Source organism: Eleutherodactylus coqui, chromosome 1 (assembly GCF_035609145.1).
Source record: "Eleutherodactylus coqui strain aEleCoq1 chromosome 1, aEleCoq1.hap1, whole genome shotgun sequence".
Classification (NCBI taxonomy): Eukaryota; Metazoa; Chordata; class Amphibia; order Anura; family Eleutherodactylidae; genus Eleutherodactylus; species Eleutherodactylus coqui.
Genome location: NC_089837.1, coordinates 75,179,734 through 75,205,685, shown reverse-complemented (window position 1 = coordinate 75,205,685; position 25,952 = coordinate 75,179,734). Strand labels below are relative to the sequence as shown.

Genomic DNA, 25,952 nt, shown 5'->3' with positions numbered 1-25,952 from the left:
CTTGTCTTGTCTGTTCAGCTTTTCCTTGGAGAAGGCCCGTGCTTGTCTGTTCAGCTTTTCCTTGGAGAAGGCCCGTGCTTGTCTGTTCAGCTTTTCCTTGGAGAAGGCCCGTGCTTGTCTGTTCAGCTTTTCCTTGGAGAAGGCCCGTGCTTGTCTGTTCAGCTTTTCCTTGGAGAAGGCCCGTGCTTGTCTTGTCTGTTCAGCTTTTCCTTGGAGAAGGCCCGTGCTTGTCTGTTCAGCTTTTCCTTGGAGAAGGCCCGTGCTTGTCTGTTCAGCTTTTCCTTGGAGAAGGCCCGTGCTTGTCTGTTCAGCTTTTCCTTGGAGAAGGCCCGTGCTTGTCTGTTCAGCTTTTCCTTGGAGAAGGCCCGTGCTTGTCTGTTCAGCTTTTCCTTGGAGAAGGCCCGTGCTTGTCTGTTCAGCTTTTCCTTGGAGAAGGCCCGTGCTTGTCTGTTCAGCTTTTCCTTGGAGAAGGCCCGTGCTTGTCTGTTCAGCTTTTCCTTGGAGAAGGCCCGTGCTTGTCTGTTCAGCTTTTCCTTGGAGAAGGCCCGTGCTTGTCTGTTCAGCTTTTCCTTGGAGAAGGCCCGTGCTTGTCTGTTCAGCTTTTCCTTGGAGAAGGCCCGTGCTTGTCTGTTCAGCTTTTCCTTGGAGAAGGCCCGTGCTTTTCTTGTCTGTTTAGCTTTTCCTTGGAGAAGGCCCGTGCTTTTCTTGTCTGTTTAGCTTTTCCTTGGAGAAGGCCCGTGCCTGTCTGTTCTGTTCAGCTTTCCTTGGAGAAGGCCGGTGCTTGTCTGTTCAGCTTTTCCTTGGAGAAGGCCGTGCTTGTCTTGTCTGTTCAGCTTTTCCTTGGAGAAGGCCCGTGCTTGTCTTGTCTGTTTAGCTTTTCCTTGGAGAAGGCCCTTGCTTGTCTGCTCTGTTTAGCTTTTCCTTGGAGAAGGCCCGTGCTTGTCTGCTCTGTTCAGCTTTTCCTTGAAGAAGACCCGTGCTTGTCTGTTCTGTTCAGCTGGTAGAATCTGTCCTTGTAAACGTTATGACATTGCTTTTAAAACAAGCAGCACACCTGCTATTTCCCTTGGAGCAATTTTTGGCAGCTTTTGTGTTCACCTTGCAGAATTTTTTCCTTGTAAAATTTATGATATTGCTTTTAATATAAGGTACACACCTGCTGTGTTGCATAGTCAGATGTTTGGTAGCTCTACAGCCGTTCCTTGGAGCAGGCTCGTGCTTGAGTGTTGTATTCACCTGGCAAAATTTGTCCTTGTAGAATTTATGACATTGCTTTTAAAACAAGCAGCAGACATGCTGTATTCCTTGGCGCAATTTTTGATCTATGAGCCCACATGTGGGCCTTCTTTTGTTTTCAGTGACACCCGTGTGCTACGGCTCCTACACCACTGTACACCATTTGGACCAATTTTTGGAAGCATACTGTTCCCCAGATGTGTTGCTGTACTTCCATACAGTTTGGTTGGCTTTGGTTGCATTAGGGACCCTCAGGAGGGCAATTTACGAACCAGATTTTTACTACCATTGACTTTAACGGGAGTTGGAATCAGCCGTCACGATCCACAATGATTTTTGTGAAATTGTCCCAATACTGACACAAACCGATTATTACACTAATTGCTTATCACTAATCAGAATATCAAACATGAAAGAGAAAATAAAATCCCGAAAATTCTTAAATAGGTTGAATGTAAAAACTTGATTTAGATTACTTTCTGATGATGCATTCTCTTTAAGGCAAAAAGTCACACTTCTTTTTTACAGGGATATAATGAAAATTCTAAGTTTTCAGACCTGGGACAAATCCAAATAAATATCAACATTCGGATATTTTCAATATTCATATTAAAGTCACATTGGAGGGAAATCCATTGTCTGGTGATAATATCAGCTGGTTATTGGGGTGGTGATAATGGAGTGTGATGGCAAGGAAGGACTAGATTTGGGGTTGCCCTACTGCTATTGAATAAGGATTTCCATATTTGCACCACTCATTTCTGTATTACTCCTGTAAAATGTCTGCTAGAACATATAAGGGTGTATGGAGAAAAAAAAAACCACAAAGCCAAAAAAAATCTTTTCAGTTGAAAGTTAGTACCGGTAGTAAACATTATTGTGTGCAGTTTGAGAGTGCCCTCTTGTGGGGCTTCTACGCAGTACATCACAGTTATTCAAGGCTACACCTCCATTGTCTTTTTGTAGTCTGACTTTCTCATTCCGACTCTCCAGCTGCCGTCCAGAGGAGTACATGAATCTGCATGCAACCTCAAAGTATCCTCTGGTTGGCAGCTAGAGCGTTAATCATCGAGAAATTGTGCTATAAACCGCTGAGAGGCGGATTGCTCATTTTTCTTTATAGCCCAAGTAAAGAAAAAAAAAATCACAGCATGTCTATAGTCGTCTGCATATAGCCTAATGCTTGACTGCTGCTGCAGAATACAATGTAGCCTAAGGTTGCGGGTACACGGCGAGCGGTGTTGCACGGCTGAATTTTGGTTGCAAGGTGGCATGAAACTTTTCCAGCAGACATCAATATAAGTCCCATGTGACTTCCCTGCAACCTGTCTGCGATTCATCTGTTCTTTACCAGCCAAACTGCAGCTTTGTATCAGTTGTGTGACACCAAGTCTTCGACAAGTCACTCAAGTTCGTTTGGTTGCTTGAATGTTCTGATGGAGTGAGCGCCAAGGCGAGAAGACAGAGCTTCACAAACACAGGCTAAATATTAATAAAGTTTACTTAAAAATGGATAATAGAAACAGACATCCAAGATATGAGGATGGATATCACCAAAAGAGCATAGAAGATCAAAAGGATACAAACAGTATAATCAGCAAGATACAGAAAAGGAAAAAAAACCCATACATATGTGGTAAGTAAATCTGGCGAGAGTCTTGTTGATTTCCATCAACCTTAGGGATCACTCACATGAGGGTATGTCAACCGCGTATTACGTGGTGCTAAAAGCCCATTGAATTTCTATTGGGCCACTCCTACTTGTGCTTTTTTTCATACACGGATTATGTGCATTATATAGCCATTCTCTAAGCACTTGTGAGGTGAGGCCTTTATTTTTTGGGGGGCCGCTAGAGAGGCTCTGTGCAGGTCCAAATATCATGCTTAAAGGGAACCTGTCAGCACCTTCATTATGGGGCTCAAAAGAGAATGGGAAGTCTGGAGAGCAGCCTCATACTCACCAGATATCAGAGTGCGCACACAGGAGGACTCTTTTTGGACGTGTGTGCGTGCATCTCTCTCATTGATCTCTATGGGACAGCACGCACATAGCCTACCTGATGTGTATGAGACGACAGGTCCTGAGACTCCCCGTTCCCTCAACTTTGAGCTCCATAGTGCAGTTTATGGGACTCAAAAGTTGCCGCCAGGTTCCGTTTAAGGAATGTCAGTAATGTTAAACTAAGTGTAACCAATTAACCCTTCAGCCAAGTGGATGCTAAAAACCAATGAACTCACTGGCGTACCGATAGGTGTCGCAGTTGTGACCCAGACCCTTAGCGAATGGGCCCCGTCAGCCCCCTGCAATGTGCACTATCACTGCCAAGCCTGCGGGACCCTTGCCATATGCAATCTCACTGCTGGGTGGCACTAAAGGGAAGTTCTGTTAGCGGGGAGCCAGCAGTCTAAAGAACACCCGTGACAATTTCTGAGGCGCTGGCAATAATTAGATCACCTGTACAATAATTAGGAAATCTAGAGAACATGACCTGCGGGGGTCGTGAGGACTGGAGTTGGGAAACACTGGGCTAGATCATGTATGTAAATGTGTTTTGCAGCTGTATGCAGTACGGTTTAGGTATGAGTACTTTTGCACCGGGGCCCCTGAGCCAGTAGTTACACCCCTGAATTGACTAAACATTGCAGACTTTGTCACACCACATGTTACCATGTAGCTTACATCCTACAGCATGTTAGTTGCTAAATTCACCTGACGGGGAGAAGTTATCCACAACCAGAACATGTCACTTGTTTTTCAGGGAAGGACGTTTATTCACCACCACTTAAAATCATAGGGAAGCCGATAAACAAAACTCAAATACCGCTCTTTTGGGATGATTCATCATTAGTCATAAAAACAGTGAAACGCCCAGAGCAAAAACACACAATTATCAGAACGGCTATCACGCTCCACTAACCTAGTGAGATAATGAACTGGAAGTTCTGGCTTAGATGGGAACTACCGGAGGTGTACATGAAAACTGTGGAAAAGGCTAATGGTTAGGTGTATTTTTCTATAGGGGTTATTAGTGCTTAGAGTTCCGGGCCCAAAGTACCCTTATGTCCCCGTGGCAACATTTCCCTTACACGAGTGGGTCGGATTCCACAAGCAGGAGGCCAGCTGCAGATTCCGGCTGGTGACCCTGCGTACCTCCCTTAGCTGTGCTGCGGAGGCTCGCAGGCGGTCATGCGCAGTGGTTTTTTTGTTTATTTGTATTTCCTGCGCCGTAGAATGGTGATGACATCGATCGGGCACCTCCAATGACATCAATCGAGGCCAACTATGTGGATGCCGTGTTAAAATAGAGCATGCTGTGAATTTTCTTCGGCTTGCGCAATATGCAATTTGTATCCACGAGCGTGACTGAAAAATGGAAATTTGTGCTTTTCAATACTCGCAATTGTCCGAACGGGCGGCGATCGCTATATAATCCGCCCGTGTGAGCCTGGTCTAGTGTATTATTTACCTGTGCTACTGGCCTGAATTCCTGGCTGTTTACACGGGCGGATTTTCTCTGCACATTTTTGACTGACTGAAATCTAACCCATTGCATTAATTGGTGTATACAGATGAGCATTTTTCATGTGCGTAAAAAAAAAATATCGCGGCATATTGTATTTTAGTCTGTATTCTGAACTAAAATTACCCATGAAAGTTTATGGGGGTGTTTAAAAAAAAACAACAAAAAAACGCTGTGATAATGGAGGTTACGTGTCTTCACTACGTTTCTTTAAATGCATGTCATCAGGAAACAGTGGAAAAAAGTGACATCATTTGGGTCTTCTTGCATTTTGTTCTGTGCGTGGCAAAAATGTAGTGAAGGAAACTGTAAAAAAATGCACTAAAAATGGTTTTCCACAGACCAAAATTGCATATGTCCGTGTTAATGGACCCTTAATGTGAACTTACTCTATAGAAAGAGTCTATATGTATGCAACACGGCTGTTGGCTATCCTGGAGGTGTTCATAGATTATGGCGGAGGTGGATGGACATCTCATACTCCAGAAACAAGCACCGCATCTTCAGTAGTTTCAGCGCTGTCTCTCGATTAAATGACGAACAGGTGGGGGACACACTGGGCTAAAAACAGAGCCTAAGGCCTGTGGCACACGCGCATGTGTGAATCTGCATACGCATGAGTGTAGCGTTTTTTATGCAACAAATTATGCTTTTTTTTGCACATTCATCGGGGTATTTACTGTAATTTTTCCGCACGCAAGGCATGCACACGGACAAAACACTACGCACCAATTGGATTGGCCAATTAGTCTAATGAATTTCAGAGTTGTTCTTTTTCCTGGCACTTACAGAATGATTCACAAATCGCCTATCATATTTTGTGTGTATTTGTGCAACCCCATTGACTTCTCTGGGGACTTTTGGTGTGCAAGAAAATAGAGCGTGCAGCTTTTTTTTGCATGACTGAAATATGCATGAAAAAAATGCGCATGTGAACGAACCCATTGAAATCCATTCATTCTATTCTCTGCATATTGCATGCTTGTTAAACCCATGCTTTCCAATAGGTTACTTCACATCAGCGAGATTTTCACTGATGCTTTCGGGTGGCGGCAGCGGCGCGCGCGCGCGGGGGGGGGGGGGGGGGGAATCTCTCTCGATCACCCCTACCGCCCCCCAAATCTTTTCGCCCCTAGGCAGTTACTCGAAAAAAGCGATGCTCGATCAAGTAATTGCTCTAACCGAGCATACTCGCTCATCTCTATTTAAAGATAAACAAAAAAAGGAGCACAAAGATAAACACGGCCATTGACATAAAACCTGTCGCTTATTTTATCACTGCTAACCAAGCGTGTCAACATATTACATTATAAAAGTATTTATTGCATTAAAGGGGTTGTCCCGCGGCAGCAAGTGGGTCTATACACTTCTGTATGGCCATAATAATGCACTTTGTAATGTACATTGTGCATTAATTATGAGCCATACAGAAGTTATAAAAAGTTTTATACTTACCTGCTCCGTTGCTAGCGTCCTCGTTCCCATGGAGCCGACTAATTTTCGCTCTCCGATGGCCAAATTAGCCGCGCTTGCGCAGTCCGGGTCTTCTGCTCTCTTCAATGGAGCCGCTCGTGCAGAATGTCGGCTCCGTGTAGCTCCGCCCCGTCACGTGCCGATTCCAGCCAATCAGGAGGCTGGAATCGGCAATGGACCGCACAGAAGAGCTGCGGTCCACGGAGGGAGCAGACCCCGGCGGCCATCTTCAGCAGGTAAGTATGAAGACGCCGGACCGCCGGGATTCAGGTAAGCGCTGAGCGGTTTGTTTTTTTAACCCCTGCATCGGGGTTGTCTCGCGCCGAACGGGGGGGGGGGGGGGGGGGGGGGGGTGTGTTAAAAAAAAAAAAAAAAAAAACCCGTTTCGGCGCGGGACAACCCTTTTAACTAGTATGCAGTTTAACTTTTTTTCTTCTGGAAACAAATGATAAAACTTTTGGGCAAAGCACCATAAACCAAGGTTGACCTTCTAGCTGATCAAATTCATACAGCCCTCTACCATCAAATATTGATATACTTCTAGCAAACATCATTATCTCATCCTGCCACGTAAGGAATCAAGGGTCAAAACTTTTATTCAAATTTTGACTTAGGCTAGGGCTACATGGTGACTTTGGCTGCATAACATGTCAAAGATCACTGTGCAAATGGAAGATGTTACAATGCCATGACAGCGCCACCTATTAGAAGGTCGTCAGTTGACTTGTAGGAAAGCAATCTTATAAAAGGTGCTAGGAATATAAACCAAAGACAGGTCTGCTCCACAAAGAAAAGATCACCATGTACAGACAGCGGTTTCAGGGTCTTGGCCCTTCTTCAGTGTACAGTAAGTTTATAGCTGGCTGAAAGGCCAACGATATGGGTGATCAAAGCTTATGCTATTTTGGCCAGGCAGAATAGTATATGATTCTGTTAGTCACTGCCACTATTCAAGCTTTTCTAGATCTTTTTGAATACTCTCTCTTCCCTAGTTTTAGCTATCCCTCCTAGCTTTGTGTCGTCGGCAAATTTGATCAGTTTCCCATCAATTTCCTTCTCCAGATTATTTATAAGAATGTTGAACAACACTGGGCCTAGGACAGAGCCTTGTGGTACCCCACTTGATACATTCTTCCACTTGGATGTGCACCCATTTATGACCACGCTTTGAGTATGATCACTTAGCCAGTTGTGAATCCACCTAATAGTTGCCTTGTTGATCCCATATTTGGTCAATTTTTCAATAAGCATGGTATGAGATAGTTTGTCAAATGCTTTACTAAAGTCAGGATATACTATATCTATCGCATTTCCCTGATCAACTCAGTCGGTGATTCTGTCAATAGATTTGTCTGGCAAACAAACCCATGCTGGCTCTGGTTAATTACTCCATTCTCATCCACGTACTTGCATACATGCTGGTTAATAATTTATTCAAAGATCTTTCCCGGTATGGAAGTCAGGCTGACAGGCCTGTAGTTTCCTGGATCCACATTCTTCCCTTTTTTGAAGATAGGGACAACATGTGCCCTCTTCCAATCTTCCGGGACTTCTTCTGTCCTCCAGGAATTTTCAAAGATTATGACGAGCGGCTCAGCAATTACATCTGCTGCTTCCTTTAGTATCCTAGGAAGTAATTCATCTGGACCTTGAGACTTGAATTCATTTAAAGGGGTTGTCCCGCGCCGAAACGGGTTTTTTTTTTTTTTCAACAGCCCCCCCGTTCGGCGCGAGACAACCCCGATGCAGGGGTTAAACAAGAACACCGAACAGCGCTTACCTGAATCCCCGCGCTCCGGTGACTTCTTACTTACCTGCTGAAGATGGCCGCCGGGATCTTCTCCCTCGGTGGACCGCAGGGCTTCTGTGCGGTCCATTGCTGATTCCAGCCTCCTGATTGGCTGGAATCGGCACGTGACGGGGCAGAACTACACGGAGCCCCATTGAGAAAAGCAGAAGACCCGGAATGCTCAAGCGCGTCTAATTTGGCGATTAGATGCTGAAAATTAGACGGGCACCATGGAGACGAGGACGCTAGCAACGGAACAGGTAAGTGAATAATTTCTGATAACTTCTGTATGGCTCATAATTAATGCACAATGTACATTACAAAGTGCATTAATATGGCCATACAGAAGTGTATAGACCCACTTTGTTTCGCGGGACAACCCCTTTAAGTTAGTTAAGTGTTTCCTCACCATCTCTCTGCTTACAGATAGCCTGCATTCTTTTATCCCCCCAATAGCACAGGGAAGATCAGTTGATGTTCCATCTACTTTCTGAGAGAAAACAGATAGAAAATAGGAATTTAAAAGTTCAGCCTTCTCAACAGCATTCTCAACCAATTCACCATTTTCATCTTGTAAACATCCAATAGCATCTTTGACTTTTCTTTTGAAAAATGACGGCATTGAAGGGAAACTTGCTAAAACAGAGGCCAAAGCTTGATGCTTTGGTCTCTGTTTCATGAACAGTAGTCTATGGTTTCATGTGAATGCTGTTTTCACACACCCAGATGGGGCTCTGGGACAGAACCCCTGAAATGGGGTTTAAGCATAATCTGAATATAGCATCAAGTTTTTAATCCTCTTGCGGCACAACAAATTAAACATTTTAAAATCAATGGGCAGTAGATGTACGGTAGTACATAGGCGTGTCAGGTCCTTTGCCTCCACTTTAGACATTGGCTAAGATATGGATGTCCAAATCTTGCTGAAACATGAATGATACGCATTAAGTAATTCAATGCATTGACTTCTAAAGAGTATGAACGGATCTCAGAAGGAGCCATTGGACCGTACTACGTATTGAAAAAAACCCAAAAAAACATACATGTTGAAAAACAAAAATGTGAATAAAGTTACGTAAATGCATTGGCAATGTTTCTCTATGAAAAAAAAATTGGAATGAATACGGATCCGTAAAATGTGAATCAGCCCTAAATCTGATGTTATAGAAAACCAATGGCTTCAACGCATTGAAAAAATAATAATAATAATAATAATAATCTTTATTTGTATAGCGCCAACATATTCCGCAGCGCTTACATAGACAGGGGGAATACAGAAAGACAAAATACAAACATTACAGAACCACGGTTACATATAGTAATCAGTTGATGGAAACAATAGGGGTGAGGGTCCTGCTCCAACGAGCTTACATACTCCAAGTAATGGGGTGATACAGAGGGTAAAGGGGCTGGAGATGTGCACAGTATGGCGAGGTGGAGAGTGAGCGATGCTATACACATAGACAATGGTCAGACATTTAGCCGTGTGACGGCAGAAACGGTGTGACTGCAGGAGCGGTTTATGATGGCTAGCAGGGATTGCAGTCAGTAGGTCAGGGAGCATGTTATCAGGCATATAGCTTTATATAGTATTTCCACTAGTTTTCCTTAATCTCCATGAAATGCATTGAGCTAATTCAACTCGAAGCCTGAATAGCTGATGAGCAGGAACAATGCGTTACATAAAGAGGACAGTTGGCGGCTGTCTTTGCCTCCCCCAGCAGTGTTGAGTATAGCAGGCAGTGCAGCAACTGCCAGCGGTAGGTTTCTGCAGACCCCACTTCAGGCTACTGAATATAGAATTGTTCAAACTCGAACAATTCAGTGATTTATTGTCCTTTTACTGATGATCATTCTGTGTTAACGCATCTTAAGGCCGCTCTCACACAGCCGTTTTTTTTTTTTTTTTTAGTGTTTAGCAGTAAAAACACAGGCAAGCGCTCACAAAAAAATACTGTAAAATGACGCTCTCACGCTGAACAATGCTGCGTTTTTACAAACTCGAGTCAGAGTGGCCAAAGGCTGGATTCATGTGAGCGTATTTGTACACGAAAAATTTGCATGCGCAATACTCAGAAAGTAGAATCCATTTATTTCAATGGGTTCGTTCACATGTGCGTATTTGGCGAGCGCAATTCTTTTTTCTTGGCTGAGAGCATCTGTGTGTATTTTGTGCGCACAATTGCACATGACTTGTGTGTGCAAAAGATACAGTAAAAAAATGCAGCTGCGTGTGCAAATACACAACGCCTGAGGCGCAAATGCTCCTATGTATACGGCTTTAGTGTTCATTTTCTCAACAGCAGCGTCACTGGGGAAATAAGGCATTGCACAGTTACTATTCATCTCAGTGGTTTGTCAGGAAGATGCAGGAGAGGATGGGTCCTCCAGAGCAAGGGGGCGCTCTTCACAGCTGCTTTCCACTTTGGGCAGAAGAGGAAGGTTCTGAATAGAGACCTTCATCTAGTGACAAACTGTCTAAGGCGCATTCAGACGACCGTATATCGGCCGGGTTTTCACGTCCAGCCGATATACGGTGTCCCTCTATGCAGGGGGAGGAGGCTGGAAGAGCCAGGAGCAGTGCCCCCTCTCTACCCCCCTGCACTATTTTCAATGAGGGGAGGCGTGACGGGGGCGGAGCTAATCCCCCTGGGAACTTAGCCCCGCCCCATTGCACCTTCTCTCATTGCAAATAGTGCAGAAGGGCGAAGAGGGGGTGGAGAGGAAGAAGAGAGGGGGCGGGAGCTCAGAGCACTGCTCCCGCCTCTTCCAGCTTCCTCCCCCTGCAGAGAGAGACGCCGTATATCGGCTGCGCGTGAATACCCAGCCGATATACGGTCGTCTGAATAAGCCCTAAGGCTGGTTTCACACCGGGAGGATTTGCTGTGGAAATTCAGTGCGGAATTTTGCTGCGGCAAATCTCGGTATTAGCTAGCCATGTGAACGAGATTTGTCAGAAGTCTTGTCCACACGGATGGTCAATCCGTTGTGGCAGAGCCAGGGCTGTGGCACGGATCCCCCGGCTGCAGCACGTCTTTTTTTTCCCCACTGTGGCCGCATTCCTCTCTATAGGAGCGCCATCAGCAACTGAAAAGAATGCGACCAAGCCGCTCCAAAACCCGTGGCAGCCGGGGAGTGACATTTCTGTGCGGGGCTCTGTGAGACCCGCACAGAAATAGAGCATGGAGCGGTTTGTTTTCTGCGTGTGATTTCGCGGCCGTCTGCATAGGATTGTGTGTTGTAATGCAATCCTATGCAGGCGTGTACCGGCGTAAATTCTGCGGGGAATCTCGCTGCGGAATTTCCGTCCGTGTGCAGGAGGCCTTAAGGCTGCCTTCAAACAGGGGGGGGGGGGGGGAAATAATAATATCGCACGATGTGGGACTTCTGAAACCAATGGTTTTCAATGTTTTTATTCCCATTTGTGATGTTTTCTGTCCTACAATGTTGCGTTTCTGTCCTATCTTTCTGTGTTTTGCTATTTTTTTCCAAGCCCATATTTGCCTATGCAACCTCCTTTTTATCGCATCGCAGCGCATGAACTGGCAATTTTCGTGCGATGCGTCTTTAACATTAGAAACTCCTATTGACTTTTGCATAATAAAAGCGCGCAATTCTATCACGCTCAAAAATTGCGGGTGGCAGCAATGCAATTTTTCACAAGAAAAAGCATCGGCGACGCTCAAAAGTTGCCGCCATATTCTCTCGGCGATATCGCAATTGCCAGTGTGAAGGAGCCCTAACCGCATTGACTTAAAAGGGTAACTGCAACGTTCAAATTTCAGTGCATTATTCTTATGCTTCTACAAACTCACAAGGGAGAGGGGGAGGGGGAGTAGAACCGTGAAAGCAGCAGCTGAACCTACAGCAGAGCATTGTGCAAACTGGGGGAGGGAGGTGAGAGGGGGAAGGGCGTCCGGATCAGTGATCCTAGGAGTCCAGGCAGTCACACCCTGCTGTAATAACAGATAATAAGGTGTGTTTAGATGGAGCGATTATATAATATAAACACAACCTGCACCGCCAAAAATAAAATGTCATCTGCAGTACACCACCGCGCTCACCGAGATCAACGCAAGCCGTGCCTGCAGTTACACGCGCCGGCCACTACACAGAGGTCGGCACTGAGGCTTCGCTCCAGCCTCTGTGTATTTGCGGTGCTTACAGCATGCACCTGCTCAGCTGATCAGTCAGGGTCCCGAGCGACAGACCCCAGACGATCAACTATTGATGACCTATCCTGAGTTATACAAAGACGACATCAACGGACCAAGTTCGAACCTGCGCCCTCACCGGGCACCCGTCCTATTCCGATGAGAATCCCCCATTCAAGTCAGTGGCGCATTTACAGAAAACGTAACGTGCTCAAAAAAATAATAATGACATCAATATGGCCACTTTCCTTTTTTTTCTATTTTATACAAAACGGATTGCGTTCAGAGGACGTCCATCATTACACACAAACATGGCTGTAACTATGCAGACTCGCATGACATCGGGCAGGTTTTCCACTAACCAAGAATTCCACTGAGGACTTCCTAACATGAGCGCAGGCCGTAGGCGAATCTACGTTTGTGCGTATAACTGCCGGAAAGGACATTTTCCGGCGATCACGGCCAGAGCCGGTTAGCGTATTCCCGCTTGTTCATACTTCCAGGACTATCTTTTTGGCCACCGTATACGCGTCGGCGCGTACTTTGGTCGCGTCTATTTTCAGCAGGTCGCCGTTTAATCGCCCGTGTGAACGAATACATTGGAAACCAATGCCTCAGATGGTCGCGTGTATACGGTCGGGCGTTACAATGCGCTGGCGTGAGGGCTCTGCCACACCGGCCATCGCGATATCACTGGGAGGAAAAATCACGACTTTTTCCCTGCGATTTTTGAGTGTCAGCGCTGTTTTTTCGCACAAAAAACATTACTGCCACCTGTAATTTTGCTGCGATTTTCTAGCGGATAACTCAATAGGACTTTCCGATGTTAAAAAACGCATCACAAAAAAACCCCAAAAAACCCGCAGGTTTGGGCGCTGCGATGTGATAAAAAGGAGGGAAACATGGGAGATGCAAAACGCAGATAAGACGTGCTGCGATTTTTTTTTTCTCGCATCATCGCATGAGTGAAGACATTGCAAATGTGAAAGAAACCATTGGTTTGATAATTCTGCGTTTTCGCTCGCGTCGCACGAAAAATCGAGCTATTTTACCGCAAGTATGAAGGCGGGCTGACACTGATTTGATGCAGAATTAATGACAAAGTAAACGGTATAAACATAAGCTTACACTCCGGGGGTGAGGGAGCGAATAGCTGTGGAGGGGTATGCTGGCACTTGTAGTCCCACACCTTCCACTGAGGTTATATACATACTAAAGCCCCGCAGTATACTTTTTACCCATCGAGGTCATCTTAACCGATTACACCTTTTTTTGTCTACCACAACTCTACATATTTTCAGTCAGAAGGACGCGGGAAGTATATCATTACTCACTTCCGTACAAACGGCGCCAGAGAACGAAAACGAGGCTTGGAACACACAAATGTGACAATGAGCCCGAAGCTCATTGGATGGAAACCTCTTACGTCACGTCCTTTAGCCAATAGGATTCAAGTATTCGATAAGAGCGCGCGAAGTTAAAGCCCTACCTGGCGCGCAGTCCTGTCAGTCACGTGATCTTTAATTTGTGGCGGGAGTCCAGTTATCCCGTTCCTTACTGGCGTGTGGTTTACACTATATACTCTCTGTATACAGGCAGCGTGATAACAATGACGTCCTCACTGCGATGTATACGAATTCTTATCTAAACGTACTTTGATAAACAGCTGTGCCGCACCGACGTCACGCGAGGATTGCCTATGTAGCGCGTTTTAATAAAAGCAGCGCCTATCTCTCCATCCCTGTATACGTGTAAGTGCGCGTACGTCCAGAACATACATTATATCATTAGGATACATATTTCGTGTAAACCTCTCATTGTCTAAAAAGGCGCACTTTTTAAGACCTGTGTGTGGTAACAGCTGTTTCTTCCTCCAGCTCTTCTGATTGGCTCGTTTTGGATCCCCCTCCTTCACTTGCCGACACTTTCATCCAATCAGCTTTCAGTGCCGGCAGCCTGTCTTATTCTGATTGGCTGAGACGTTCCTGGCGCCAAATGCAAACAGAGTATAAATGTGGCGCTCCCGGCCGTGGTGCTCATCTCTTCCCCTGCTCAGTACACATCGCCCTCGGCTCCTCGCTGCCCGCCAGTATGCTGACCTCCCGTAAGCCTCTCGCCGCTGTTAATGCTAACCTCTCCCCCATGAAGAGCCTGTCGCTGGTGGACAAGGAGAACACGGTGAGCGTCCCGCCCGCTTCTCGGCGCCTCTCCGCGGCGGTAGAAGGGTCTTATATAACGCTTCTATCTTCTTCTTACAGCCTCCAACCCTGAGCAACACCCGGGTCCTGGCCAGCAAGACCGCCCGCAAGATCTTCCAGGAGGCCGAGCTGGTATGTGCCTAAGTGTCCTGTAGTACTACTGCTCCCAGCAGTCCTGTGCAGTCAGGATGGGGGTTCCTTGTTAGAGCCTATTCTGGCGCCAAAGGGTGGGGAGGGGCGACGGGTTTCCCGGCTGCCAAGCGACGACATGGTGTGGAAGGGGTTAATAGCACTAAGGGGGGACGTTTAAACAACTTTTTAACCCTTTCACTGTCTGTAAATAGTTTACTTGTATAACCCAAAGACCTTCTGTAAGGCTGTTCACACCTGCTGGGCTTTTGGTAACTGTCCACAGCTGCAATTAATATGCATACAGTAAAAATTAATACTTGTGGCTTTCTTTAAAGAAAGTGACTTTTGATCAAATTTTTTTTCCCCTCGTTAATATTGTAGTTAAACAAAGCCCTATGTGACAGTGGCCTAAGGGTTAGTGGTCTCTAATGGCGGCTTTGCTCAGTTGTGAGATGCACAGGACTTGCAATCTTAACATTAAGGGGTTAATGTACATTATCTTAATTTTTTTCTTAATCCATGACATTGCAGAAGCATTGTGGTATAGATCCAATAGTTCTAAAGCCTATAGAACACAAATACCTTGATGCCACCTACATACATACCAATGTAAATACAGCTATAGGATATATATATATAAATTTTTTTTTTTTTTTAGTGCATCTTTTTATGCAAGTAGCAGCCTGTATGCGCCCATTGATCAGTTTCGGGCTGGTCAGTCATGCATCTTAACACGTGCATATGTGATGTGTTTGTCTATTGACTGAAATTGCACATTACGTCAATGGGATGGTGTAAATACACATGACCCTAGGGGAAATCTACTAGATGTTCTGTGGGGGTTCTCGAGCATGAAAAACAGTGAGTATGCATACAAAAGCAAGGCCTCCCTCTCGCAGGCGTTGCAGTAAGCACCTAGACTTAAATCGCAGCGCTTTGCTGCATTTTACTCTGTTTTCGGCCGCAGCAAGACTACAGCTGGCGTCGGCTTCTAGCATTCGTCATTGAAGAGCGCTAAACACCCAGAAATGGCACTCTGTAGACCATTGAAGCATCATCATGGTTAGCACGGTGCTAAAGGCAGTAAAAGCGCCTGTGTGAGGGAGGCCTTCATATGCAGTTATGGTCCATGGAGTTGCTGTGGTTCATTGACTGAAACTGCATATGGCCGTGCAAATAAGCCCTTAAACTCCAATATATTCCTATTTAGGGCTCCTGTCCACGGGTGAATTTTCACTGCATTCCCTGCGGCGATAATCAGTCTGTGGGGAACGCGGTGAGCGCTTTCTATAGCATTGCTATGGAAAGCACAGCCCCCCTCTCCACGAGTGGAGGATCAGAGCGGCGGCTCCTGTGGCGGAGATCTGCCGTGGGATATCGCAACGCCTGTGGACAGGCAGCCTTAGTGTAAATGGTGCAGACTTTCTAGAGCGCAGAATCTGCAACAAAACCCGCACAATTCATGTGCATTTACATGGGTTTTTGCTTCAGATCTACAGCTGATTTCCCTTTCGGTTGAAGGGCTGAAGTCTGCAGGTACAAGGTGAAATCTGTACTAATTGTGTAATTTTGGTGCAGAAAAATTCGCTACGTGTTAACAGACCCATCAGTAGGCCCCGCCCCTTGTCTTTTGGTTGTTGCTGTATGAATAAGGCTGAATGCACACAACCAGGTCAGATTGCACTGTGCCTGGCCGGTAACAGCACCCCCCCACTTACCTGTCCGCAGTCTTATCTGCGCTGTGGATGTGCCGGAACATGCACAGTACGGATTATGATGCAAATTCCGCCACCCATCTAGTGTTAGCTTCTGACGGCTTCCATTGACTTTAATGGAAGCTGTCCACGCGGGATCTGCGCTGAAATGGAATATCCTGCGATTTTTCCCTCTGAGCACAAAATTACAATCTCTTTCCACTTGTGAACATGTTTATGGGCAACATTTGCTGTGGAATCTGGAGGCTGATGCTCGCTCCGGATTCCGCAATGCAAATACGCTTGTGTGTGCTTCGTGTTGAGGATGCATCTGCCAGACCTAAACGTAGACAAACCAAGGAAAGGATAATCCAAGTTACTAGTCCTTATTTGTCATGAGTTTATAGGATATTCCCAAGATTATCACTTTAAAGGATAGACTAGTCTGATCAGTGAGGCCGCCTGATCAGTGAGGCCGCCTGCTCACGAGCAGATTTGCCTTGCAGACTTCAGTCGGCCTCCACATCGTGGATCTGCAGCAAATACCGTTCGTTACATGCTATGGAAAAAGCGCACACTTGCGGAACCTAATTACGATTTCCACGAGTGGAGGAAAGAAATCGCAGCATGTTAGTGTGGATTCCGTACAGATGGCTTCCATTGGAGTCAATGGAAGCGTTCTGACCGCAGCCCTTCTGCAATTGAAATAGCAGATTCCATGTCATCGTCTAGCGATGGTGCAAGAAAACATTTAATGAAGACAAGAAAGATCTGTGCTGCACATGACTGATGGCTCGCCGCAGCTATCTGCAGTGCAGATGAGGAGAAAGACAGGTATGTGTGGACACTGGCCAGGCACAGGGTTGGATTACGCTGTGGGCTCCTGCATGCAGAATCGAACCTGTTCATGTGGCCTGACCCTGCAGGCTCCCTGTAACCCTACTATGAGGAGATTGAATGGAGTGGTGGTCGCACATGCAGGGTTACTCCATTCATCTTCAATAAGTGTTGGAGGGCCAACAGCTTGTACTGTCACTCCTGTAATGAATTGAGTGGTATATTGCATGCTTGCCCTCCACTGCATTCAATCTCCTCACTGGTGTGCTGCGAGAGGGATTCAAGACCCTTGTTCTTGGGATCAGAGGGGGTTTCAGCAGGGAGACCCCCACCCCCTACCAATCAGACTATTACACAGCTTTATCACATAGCCATATAGGCTATGTTGGGTATACTTCTTTAAATGGGTATTCCATTTACAGGGTGAGTTTTCACCAATCCTCTGGCAGATTGGGGTCTGACCACTGGGACCCCCCATTTACCTCTCGCGAATTCTGCATGGTTTTTGCCACCCGAGGTGGTGTTGAATATGAAGTGTAGGTAAAGTGTGGTAACTTAACATTTTTTTTCCAATTTCCCAACAAAGCAATAAAAAGTAATTAAAATTGTCTGAAAAAGAATCTAAGTATGGCATTATTCCTCATGGTGAATGCTGTACAAAAATGCCCGATTTTGCATTCTTGTGCTCCTAGTCTCCTGATAAAAATCCAAATAAGTTATCAGCTGTGCAGCCAAAAAAGGTAGCAACCAACTGTACAGCTCAGTGCCAACCATAAAGAATAGCTGCTGGGCTCTGAATAGGATCTACTCTTTAATAAAAGCATTTAATGTGTTAAAGCCATTAAACACCATGTTTAGATTGTTTCAAAATTCTACTGACTCATAGAATAAAGCTAGCATGTTTTTTACCGCAGCATGAATGTTATGCAGAATTTTTTGAAAAATGGTGCCATTGCATCTTTTCGCCCCATCACTTCACCCCACCTAACTGAATCTTCCAATACGCTATCTGGTGCATTAAATAGTACCAAAAAATACAACTTGTATTGTAAAAAACAAGCCCTCATGGCTATGTCGACAAATCATTTATAGCTCTTGGAACCAGGGATGGAGAAAACAAAAACATCAATGGCTGTTGAGGGGTTACCTGTACTGTCCATGTGAGCTTTGGCTCGATCTCTCCTTCTATAGCAGCCATCGCCCACCGAGTGTCACCCTTCCTGCAGTTCTGTACCTCATACAGGTCAACGCATGAACTCCTTAATGAGCTGGTGGTGCTAACACTGATGTGTCTCAGGCTCCTTATCACCTTACAGCATAGGAGACTAATCTCCCCTGTATTTTGTTGGCTTGCCCATGATGGTCCTGGTCATGGCTGTTGGCATCTGGGCAAACAAAAGGGAAACTACCTCTATCTGCACATGGATGCTATTGCCTACTCTGGTTGCTGTAGTGCCAATATCTAGGCCTGGGCTACTGCAATAGCAGAGCCTCCAGTTACCCCTCGCAGGGTCCTAACCTGCACCCCCAGCAGTGGGAGGTAGTCACTGCTTATAGAAGTGCCATCTTAAGAGCAGCATATGCTAATGGGTCCCCTTTCTTCCACCAGTGACACTATAGCTGCTGCACTTAAGGGGCCCTTCTGCTGATGTGTTAAGTGGATTACTAACCATGTGAGGGAGGGGTGTTGGCAGGGCTTTAGTATCAGAGCAGATCCTTAATGCCTTCCTAAGGGAGCTCTTCCACTCATGGCTAAGAATACGAAGGCTGGAACACTCCTGTGGGTGGTGGTATTACTTGTCCACATGCATGGGGTCTAGGGCCATGTTGGGGCTTGTTCATACACTGCTTATTTGGTCACTAGGAGTTCAATTCAGGGCTGGGTACTAAATGCAGGGAAAATAGAATGGAAAGACATATACTTGTCTGTCCATCCATGCTTGGTTTTGCTGTCATACTGCTCAAATCTGCAGTGTGAATGCAACTTTATGGTTCCTTTAAATGGTACACAGAGGCACTGAGCTCCTTGTTCTTATGATGCATGACTTGTTCCCACACCATACTACACATTCTGCTTATGAAGCAGTGACACCACTTAACAGCAAATGGTGTATGTGGGTCTAATGAACCATGGGGACTTTGGTACCCTGTCACACTATATTATGTGGTTCTTAAACACTAGAGGGGAAATCGCTTAAGAATGGCAATTCAGGTGCCAGTCTTAATATTTCCACTGATGCACCTAATACATGAGAAGCTGCACAGCAATTCATGTAGTAGGCATATCTAAGCGCCTCCATGTGCCTATTCAAAAATGTATGCCAGATCCAATTTGACATTCATTTCAGATATAATTTACACCAGAAGCTGGTATAAAGTGTAAGTGTTGGCTTGGCTAGGTCATGCCCCCTTCTGATAAGGCACAGCCTCTTAAGTTTCAAACTTTTATCTAACTGGATTAAAATTTGTGTTCTGCCAGAATCTGTTGTGAAATCTTGTATGAATGGTCCCCATGTACCTTCCCAAGTGGCTGCAGTGTTATGTACTAAGTGAAGCTGACTGTTAACTTTAGTCTACGGACAACAGAAACCCAGTATATGTAAGTTGTGCCTTCAGTGCATTGTGGCTAAATAGACTGTCTTTTTGTAGGTAAAAGCTAAACAGCAAAACGCCAGTATTCAGGATGAGCCTCTCTTGAGGGACAACCCCCATCGCTTTGTCATCTTCCCAATCCAGTACCATGATATCTGGCAAATGTACAAGAAGGCAGAAGCTTCCTTCTGGACTGCAGAAGAGGTGAGGTGGCCTGAGACTTCAGACATTATGGCAAACAGTATCTCAGTCATGTTTGCTTCAGATAATTAGAGATGAGCGAGTATACTCTCTAAGGCACATTACTCGAGCGAGTAGTGCCTTAGCCGAGTATCTCACCGCTCATCTCTAAAGATTCGGGGGGTGCGGGAGAGCAGGGAGGAACGGAGGGGAGATCTCTTGCTCCCCGCCGCAACTCGCCTGTCACCCGTGCCAGTCCCCAAATCTTTAGAGACGAGCGGGGAGATACTCTGCTAAGGCACTACTCGATCGAGTAAAGTGCCTTACAGAGTAGACTCTCTCTAATAATAATGTAAACGGAACCTATCACCAGGTTTATGTTGCCAAAACTACAGGCAGCATAAACCTGGGACAGATGGGCACATTAAGCCTGTATGTTGTATTCTGAGAAGATGCTGCATTTTATAAAAACACTTTGAAGCTTAACCCCAAGTTCAGCTCTGGGGTCAGAGGTGGTCTGTGCCTGGCTCTTCCTACCCATGTCAAGACTGACATCCTCCTGCTCGTGTATAGGGAGAGCCAGATCACTCTAGATCAAGGTTTCTCAACTCAAGTCCTCAGGGACCCCCAACAGGTCATATTTTCAGGATATCCTGTGGTAAGAATTCCTGTGGCACCAACTATTACATCACCTGTGCAATACTAAGGAAATCCTGAAAGCGTGACCTGTTGGAGGTCATGAGGACTGGAGTTGAGAAACACTGCACTAGATGCTGCAGGAAGAGCTCAATGTGGCGCAACTCTGACTCAAGAGTCAAACGTCTTAGGTTTTTTTTCTTTTTCCTCAAACCTACACTAGCCAAATGGGCATATCCCCAGCAGGTTAATGCTGCTCATGGTTCAGGCAGCATGAAACCTGGTGACAAGTTCACTTTAATACTCCACACATCTTTGCTAGTCACATGTCTGACTTAATCTAACCTGATCTCTCTGTAGGTGGATCTCTCCAAAGACCTACTGCACTGGGAATCCTTGAAGGATGAGGAAAGGTTCTTTATTTCCCATGTGCTGGCTTTCTTTGCAGCCAGTGATGGCATTGTAAATGAGAACTTGGTAAGTATATACATTACCTCATAGTGATATGGTCTATTAAACAAAAGGGTTTTTTGGGGGTGTGCAGGGGGGAAGGGGGAGGAATACAATATTCGCTTTAATGAAGACCATCTTCTGGCATCTGCAGTCTTCAGAATGGATAGTTTCCAACCTGCCCAGTGAAGTGGTTGGCATCTTCTAGTAAAGATTGATTGGTGAGGTAGCTGCACCTGTCCATGGCTTATTCACTTCATGAGTGTCAACAGTTGACCGCTTGTGTTGACTTGAATGGAAAAGAGCATGGCCAGATCTCCATTTGGTTTCTACCTAAGTGTATTACTTGCTTTATCAGGTGGGTTAGGGAACCCTCAGTCTGGATACAGATGCATGTCCTACCTTAGAATCCAGACATGAATCTATTACTTATGGCACATTCTGTGGCTATATCTTAGAAGGGATTGAAGTAGTAGTCTCCCATAGTAATGGTGACTTGTAAGATGCATAACCTGTTCCTTTTGTACCCCAGGTCGAGAGGTTTAGTAAAGAAGTTCAAGTAACCGAGGCACGCTGTTTCTATGGTTTCCAAATTGCAATGGAGAACATTCATTCAGAGATGTACAGCCTTCTTATTGACACTTACATCAAGGATTCAAAGGAAAGGTAAGACTAAGTGGGTGCTGGTTATTTAATAGTTGCGAGTTCTGAGGCATCTTGTCACTCAAACTACTGCCATTTTATGAAGCTAGATTGAATTGCATTTCTCTTGTAACTGGTATGTTGTGCACTGCTTTATAGCACAACAGGAACATGTAGTAAGCCTTTTCCAGATGCATTGCTGTGACATGTAATGGCACGGTACTTATCCTAAATTTCACTATCTTGTATATTCACAGGGAGTTTCTATTCAATGCCGTTGAAACACTGCCCTGTGTGAAAAAGAAGGCTGACTGGGCACTGCGTTGGATTGGTGACAATCAATCGACTTATGGTAAGATCTGCTCTGTTGGGTAGTGCATGTTGGTGCCTTCATATAGGCTGTAAATGGTACCTAATTTGCTATGGAAAGTCTGCAGCACTTGTAGTACAAGCTATGTGATTAACAGTTAAAAACATGTCCATATGGAGCTTCAAAATTCCACATGGATTGTGCAGTGTATTTGAAATATGCTCCGGCATGTTAACTTATGCTGCAGATTTCAACCTTTCGGAAATTCAATGGTTGAAACCTGCACTAAAATTCACACCATGTAGGTGCAGATTTGGCTGCTGTGGAAAATACACAGCACTTGCAGCCTCTGTGAAGGTACCCTTAACTTCACTACTCTTAGTGTGGGTTTAAAGTCACAGCCAGTCACTTCTCTCCTTATAGGGATACTGCAGTTAAGATAACCATTTCTGTTTTTCTAGGTGAACGTGTTGTAGCATTTGCTGCTGTAGAAGGAATATTTTTCTCTGGATCATTTGCTGCAATTTTCTGGCTCAAGAAACGTGGACTGATGCCTGGTCTGACCTTCTCCAATGAGCTCATCAGTCGTGATGAGGTGAGCTGTTCTCACTCTTGTGTGCACACAGTATATGCCACAATGGAAAATGCACTGCTTTTCACTCCCTCATTTGAAAAGGTGAAATGCACTGTACAAATTCTACTGTGGAACTTAACAAATCTCATCGAAATGGCGCAAGTCTCATCCATGTGGCTTGTACTGTAAATGCTGCAAACTTTACATGTGGAAAATCTGCAACATTAAAGGGGTTGTCCCGAGGCAGCAAGTGGGTCTGTACACTTCTGCATGGCCATAATAATGCACTTTGTAATGTACATTGTGCATTAATTATGAGCCATGCAGAAGTTATAAAAAGTTTTATACTTACCTGTTCCGTTGCTGGCGTCCTCGTCTCCATGGTGCCGACTAATTTTCGCCCTCCGATGGCCAAATTAGCCGCGCTTGCGCAGTCCGGGTCTTCTGCAGTCTTCTATGGGGCTCCGTGTAGCTCCGTGTAGCTCCGCCCCGTCACGTGCCGATTCCAGCCAATCAGGAGGCTGGAATCGGCAGTGGACCGCACAGAAGAGCTGCGGTCCACGGAGGAAGAGGCCATCTTCAGCGGTGAGTAGAGAAGTCACCGGAGCGCGGGGATTCAGGTAAGCGCTCCGGTGAGCTTTCTTTACCTCCCTGCATCGGGGTTGTCTCGCGCCGAACGGGGGGGGGGTTGAAAAAAAAAAAAACCCGTTTCGGCGCGGGACAACCCCTTTAATGCTTTGTGTAAACACCTCCTTAAGGGGGTTTCCAGGGCAAAAACTATAGGTCTATCAGAATTAGGCCATCAATAGTTTTGGCTGGTGTCTGCAGCTCAGAACCCCATCCAATCTACTTTATGACCTATCCTGAGATTAGATCAATAGTATTTGCCTGGGAAACTCCATTAAGGATGTTCACATAAAGCCCAAATGCTGCAGATTTTCCACATGTAAAATTTGCAGCATTTACAGTACAAAACAAGTGGATGTTTGTCCAGGGAAGCCTCTAAGATCTGTTGGGTTCTTTTGCTCTAACTTTGTAACTAATCTAACTTTATTTACATACAGGGTCTTCATACAGACTTTGCTTGCCTTATGTTCAAACATCTTGTACACAAGCCATCAGAAGACCGTGTCGCAGAGCTGATTGTTGATGCTGTCAGGATTGAACAGGTGTGTATTGTGAAACATTTTGGCTATATCCTTGCAACCAATGCTTTAGACCTGCATGTTACATTCAGACTTGCTGCAGGTTCCATGGCTTTTATCCTGCTCATTGAAGGGTCAATTTTCACATTATTTCTGTCTCATGCAGATCAGATCTGTTAAAGGCATTAGATATGCTGTGGATTTTCAACAACTTCAGCATAATGGCCCTGTGTTAGCATGCACTTGCATACACAGTAAAGAGCCATATAAATTGGCTGACTAGTTATAATGTAAAAGCTGAGCAAATATTGGTCAGATTTTTCTGCATATTAATATTTGTACTTCATTTCAGGAATTCTTGACTGACGCATTGCCAGTAAAGCTCATCGGCATGAATGGCACTCTGATGAAGCAGTACATTGAGTTTGTTGCTGATCGTCTGATGTTGGAGCTTGGCTTTAGCAAGGTGCGTAGTAATTCACAACTCAGAACAGCATCTGCCATAAACGTGTTTAGTCAATTCTTAAGGCAAATCTTGCCACACTTGTACTAATGGTCCACTTCACTTTTTAGATCTTCAAGGTAGAAAACCCTTTTGACTTTATGGAGAACATATCCCTGGAAGGAAAAACTAACTTCTTTGAGAAGAAAGTTGGAGAATACCAGAAAATGGGAGTGATGGCAAAGGCAGCAGACAACAAATTCACTCTTGATGCTGATTTCTAAGCGGACTGAGTATTTCCAGTGCAGTAAGATGGGGCGTTCTGACTCTGTTCAGGCTGTCTTAACCCGCCTGTTGCAGTATGACTAAGCTCAGATGTGTTCTTAGGAAAGCACATTGTCTGTATTTCACACATGCTCGTTTACAGAAGTCGGTGTGTGTGATTGACAAAACACTCATGGGTACCGTAGGATGTACAGCTTGGTGTATGTATTATAAAGGGTGCTGTGTACTCTGCAGGGGAAGAGCTGCTTATTAGCAGTAACTCTGTTTTTAATGTAAATTGTTACTTTTTATATATTTTAGTCTGAACTTCGCACTTTAATTTAAATAAAATCCTTCTAAAAATGCCTTCTGTTTGTCTAAATCTAAGGTTGTTATACATGGCTTTAAAGAGCCACTCCAGCAAGACTTTTCAATGTCATCTACTCATGATGGCACACTGACCTCTGTAGGAACTGGAAGGAGTTAAACACTTCCCACCTACCTCCAGTGTTCCTCTTGTCCATACAAGCAGGATAGTTCCTTTGTGTGGACAAGGACCCAGGACAACTTCCTCCTTGGACTACAGTAGGTCAAACCTGTGGGGCCCTTAGCCTTCTGCTCCTGGGGTAAGCATTTGGGAACTCGTGGTAAAGTTAATCACTGCACTGAAACACCAGCAAGTACGTGATTTGAAGTGGGTGTATGCTGTAGTATAGCATGTACTTTGGCATATGGAGGCATGCCAAGCAGAGGTGGGGCTCTGATATCACACTTTGGCAGTGTTTGAATGCCATCTCTGAAAGGGTGCCACTACCGGGCAGGGAAGTCAGTGGTGAAGCTAGTTTTAGCATAGAACTGACATTTAAGGCTGATTTACTGTTAAGCACAATGCATAGTTGTGAAGTAGATGAGGGGGCACCCAGCAAACCATGACTAGGCAACATCTATAATGCATTCTGTGTATAGAAATACATGGGTTTCTTGTCACTTTTCAGGGCGACGAACTTAAAGGTCTAAAACCAATATTAAGAAGGCTAGAAAATATTCCAAAAAATAGGATCATAAACTACATGCAGAATGTACTGCTGAAATGGTGAGACAGGCTACCCTCAATGACATTAAGCATTGTCAGAGTAGGTACAAGCCTCTATTCCTAGACTTTCCACTGCTCCCCCAACTTGGTCCTTCTAGAACAGCTATGTAAGACCCTGTGTGCTGGAGTTGCCTAGTTCAGATTTGGAACATTCTATTCAAGACCTCAGCTGGGAAATTGGCAGAGGAGGGTCCTCTAACTGTCAGGGGCAAATTAATTTGGCAGCTCAGCTAGCACTATGGCTGAGATACAGCCTCCAAAAATTTAATTGTGCTCAATCCCTTTTTTGGGGTGACTGGTGCTGAACTAAAGAAAGCTGCAGATGGGGAAGGGCTTTCTGGAGGATAGACCACTTAAAACCCCCCCCCCCCCCTTTTTTTTTTTTTCCCCCGGCGTCATCCTGACGGAAGACATAGAGGTTGCACATTGACCTTGTAGGGACAGGAAGCAAAAGGCTTCAAAAGGCTCCTCCCATTCACCAGTGCTTCCTGTCCCTACAGGGACATGCAAGGCGAGCTCCCTCCAGGGAGCCGTAGGATGACAGCTGGGGGACACTTCCAACAATATGTAGATACCCGCAGCACTACAAC

At 45.2% G+C, this 25,952-nt stretch overlaps 1 protein-coding gene across 1 annotated transcript in view; it reads left to right on the top strand.

Moving 5' to 3' along the window:
* Positions 1-24,635, top strand: part of RRM2 (ribonucleotide reductase regulatory subunit M2) — a 33,259-nt gene extending 8,624 nt beyond the window's left edge. Inside the window, exons 2-11 of the mRNA XM_066597335.1 lie at positions 14,051-14,351; positions 14,432-14,503; positions 19,684-19,830; positions 20,803-20,919; positions 21,425-21,558; positions 21,792-21,886; positions 22,306-22,439; positions 23,483-23,587; positions 23,916-24,029; positions 24,137-24,635. Coding sequence (XP_066453432.1) covers positions 14,051-14,351; positions 14,432-14,503; positions 19,684-19,830; positions 20,803-20,919; positions 21,425-21,558; positions 21,792-21,886; positions 22,306-22,439; positions 23,483-23,587; positions 23,916-24,029; positions 24,137-24,289 — 1,372 coding nt within the window. The 3' untranslated portion in view covers positions 24,290-24,635. The remainder of the gene's footprint in view (positions 1-14,050; positions 14,352-14,431; positions 14,504-19,683; positions 19,831-20,802; positions 20,920-21,424; positions 21,559-21,791; positions 21,887-22,305; positions 22,440-23,482; positions 23,588-23,915; positions 24,030-24,136) is intronic.
* Positions 24,636-25,952: the final 1,317 nt, after the last annotated feature.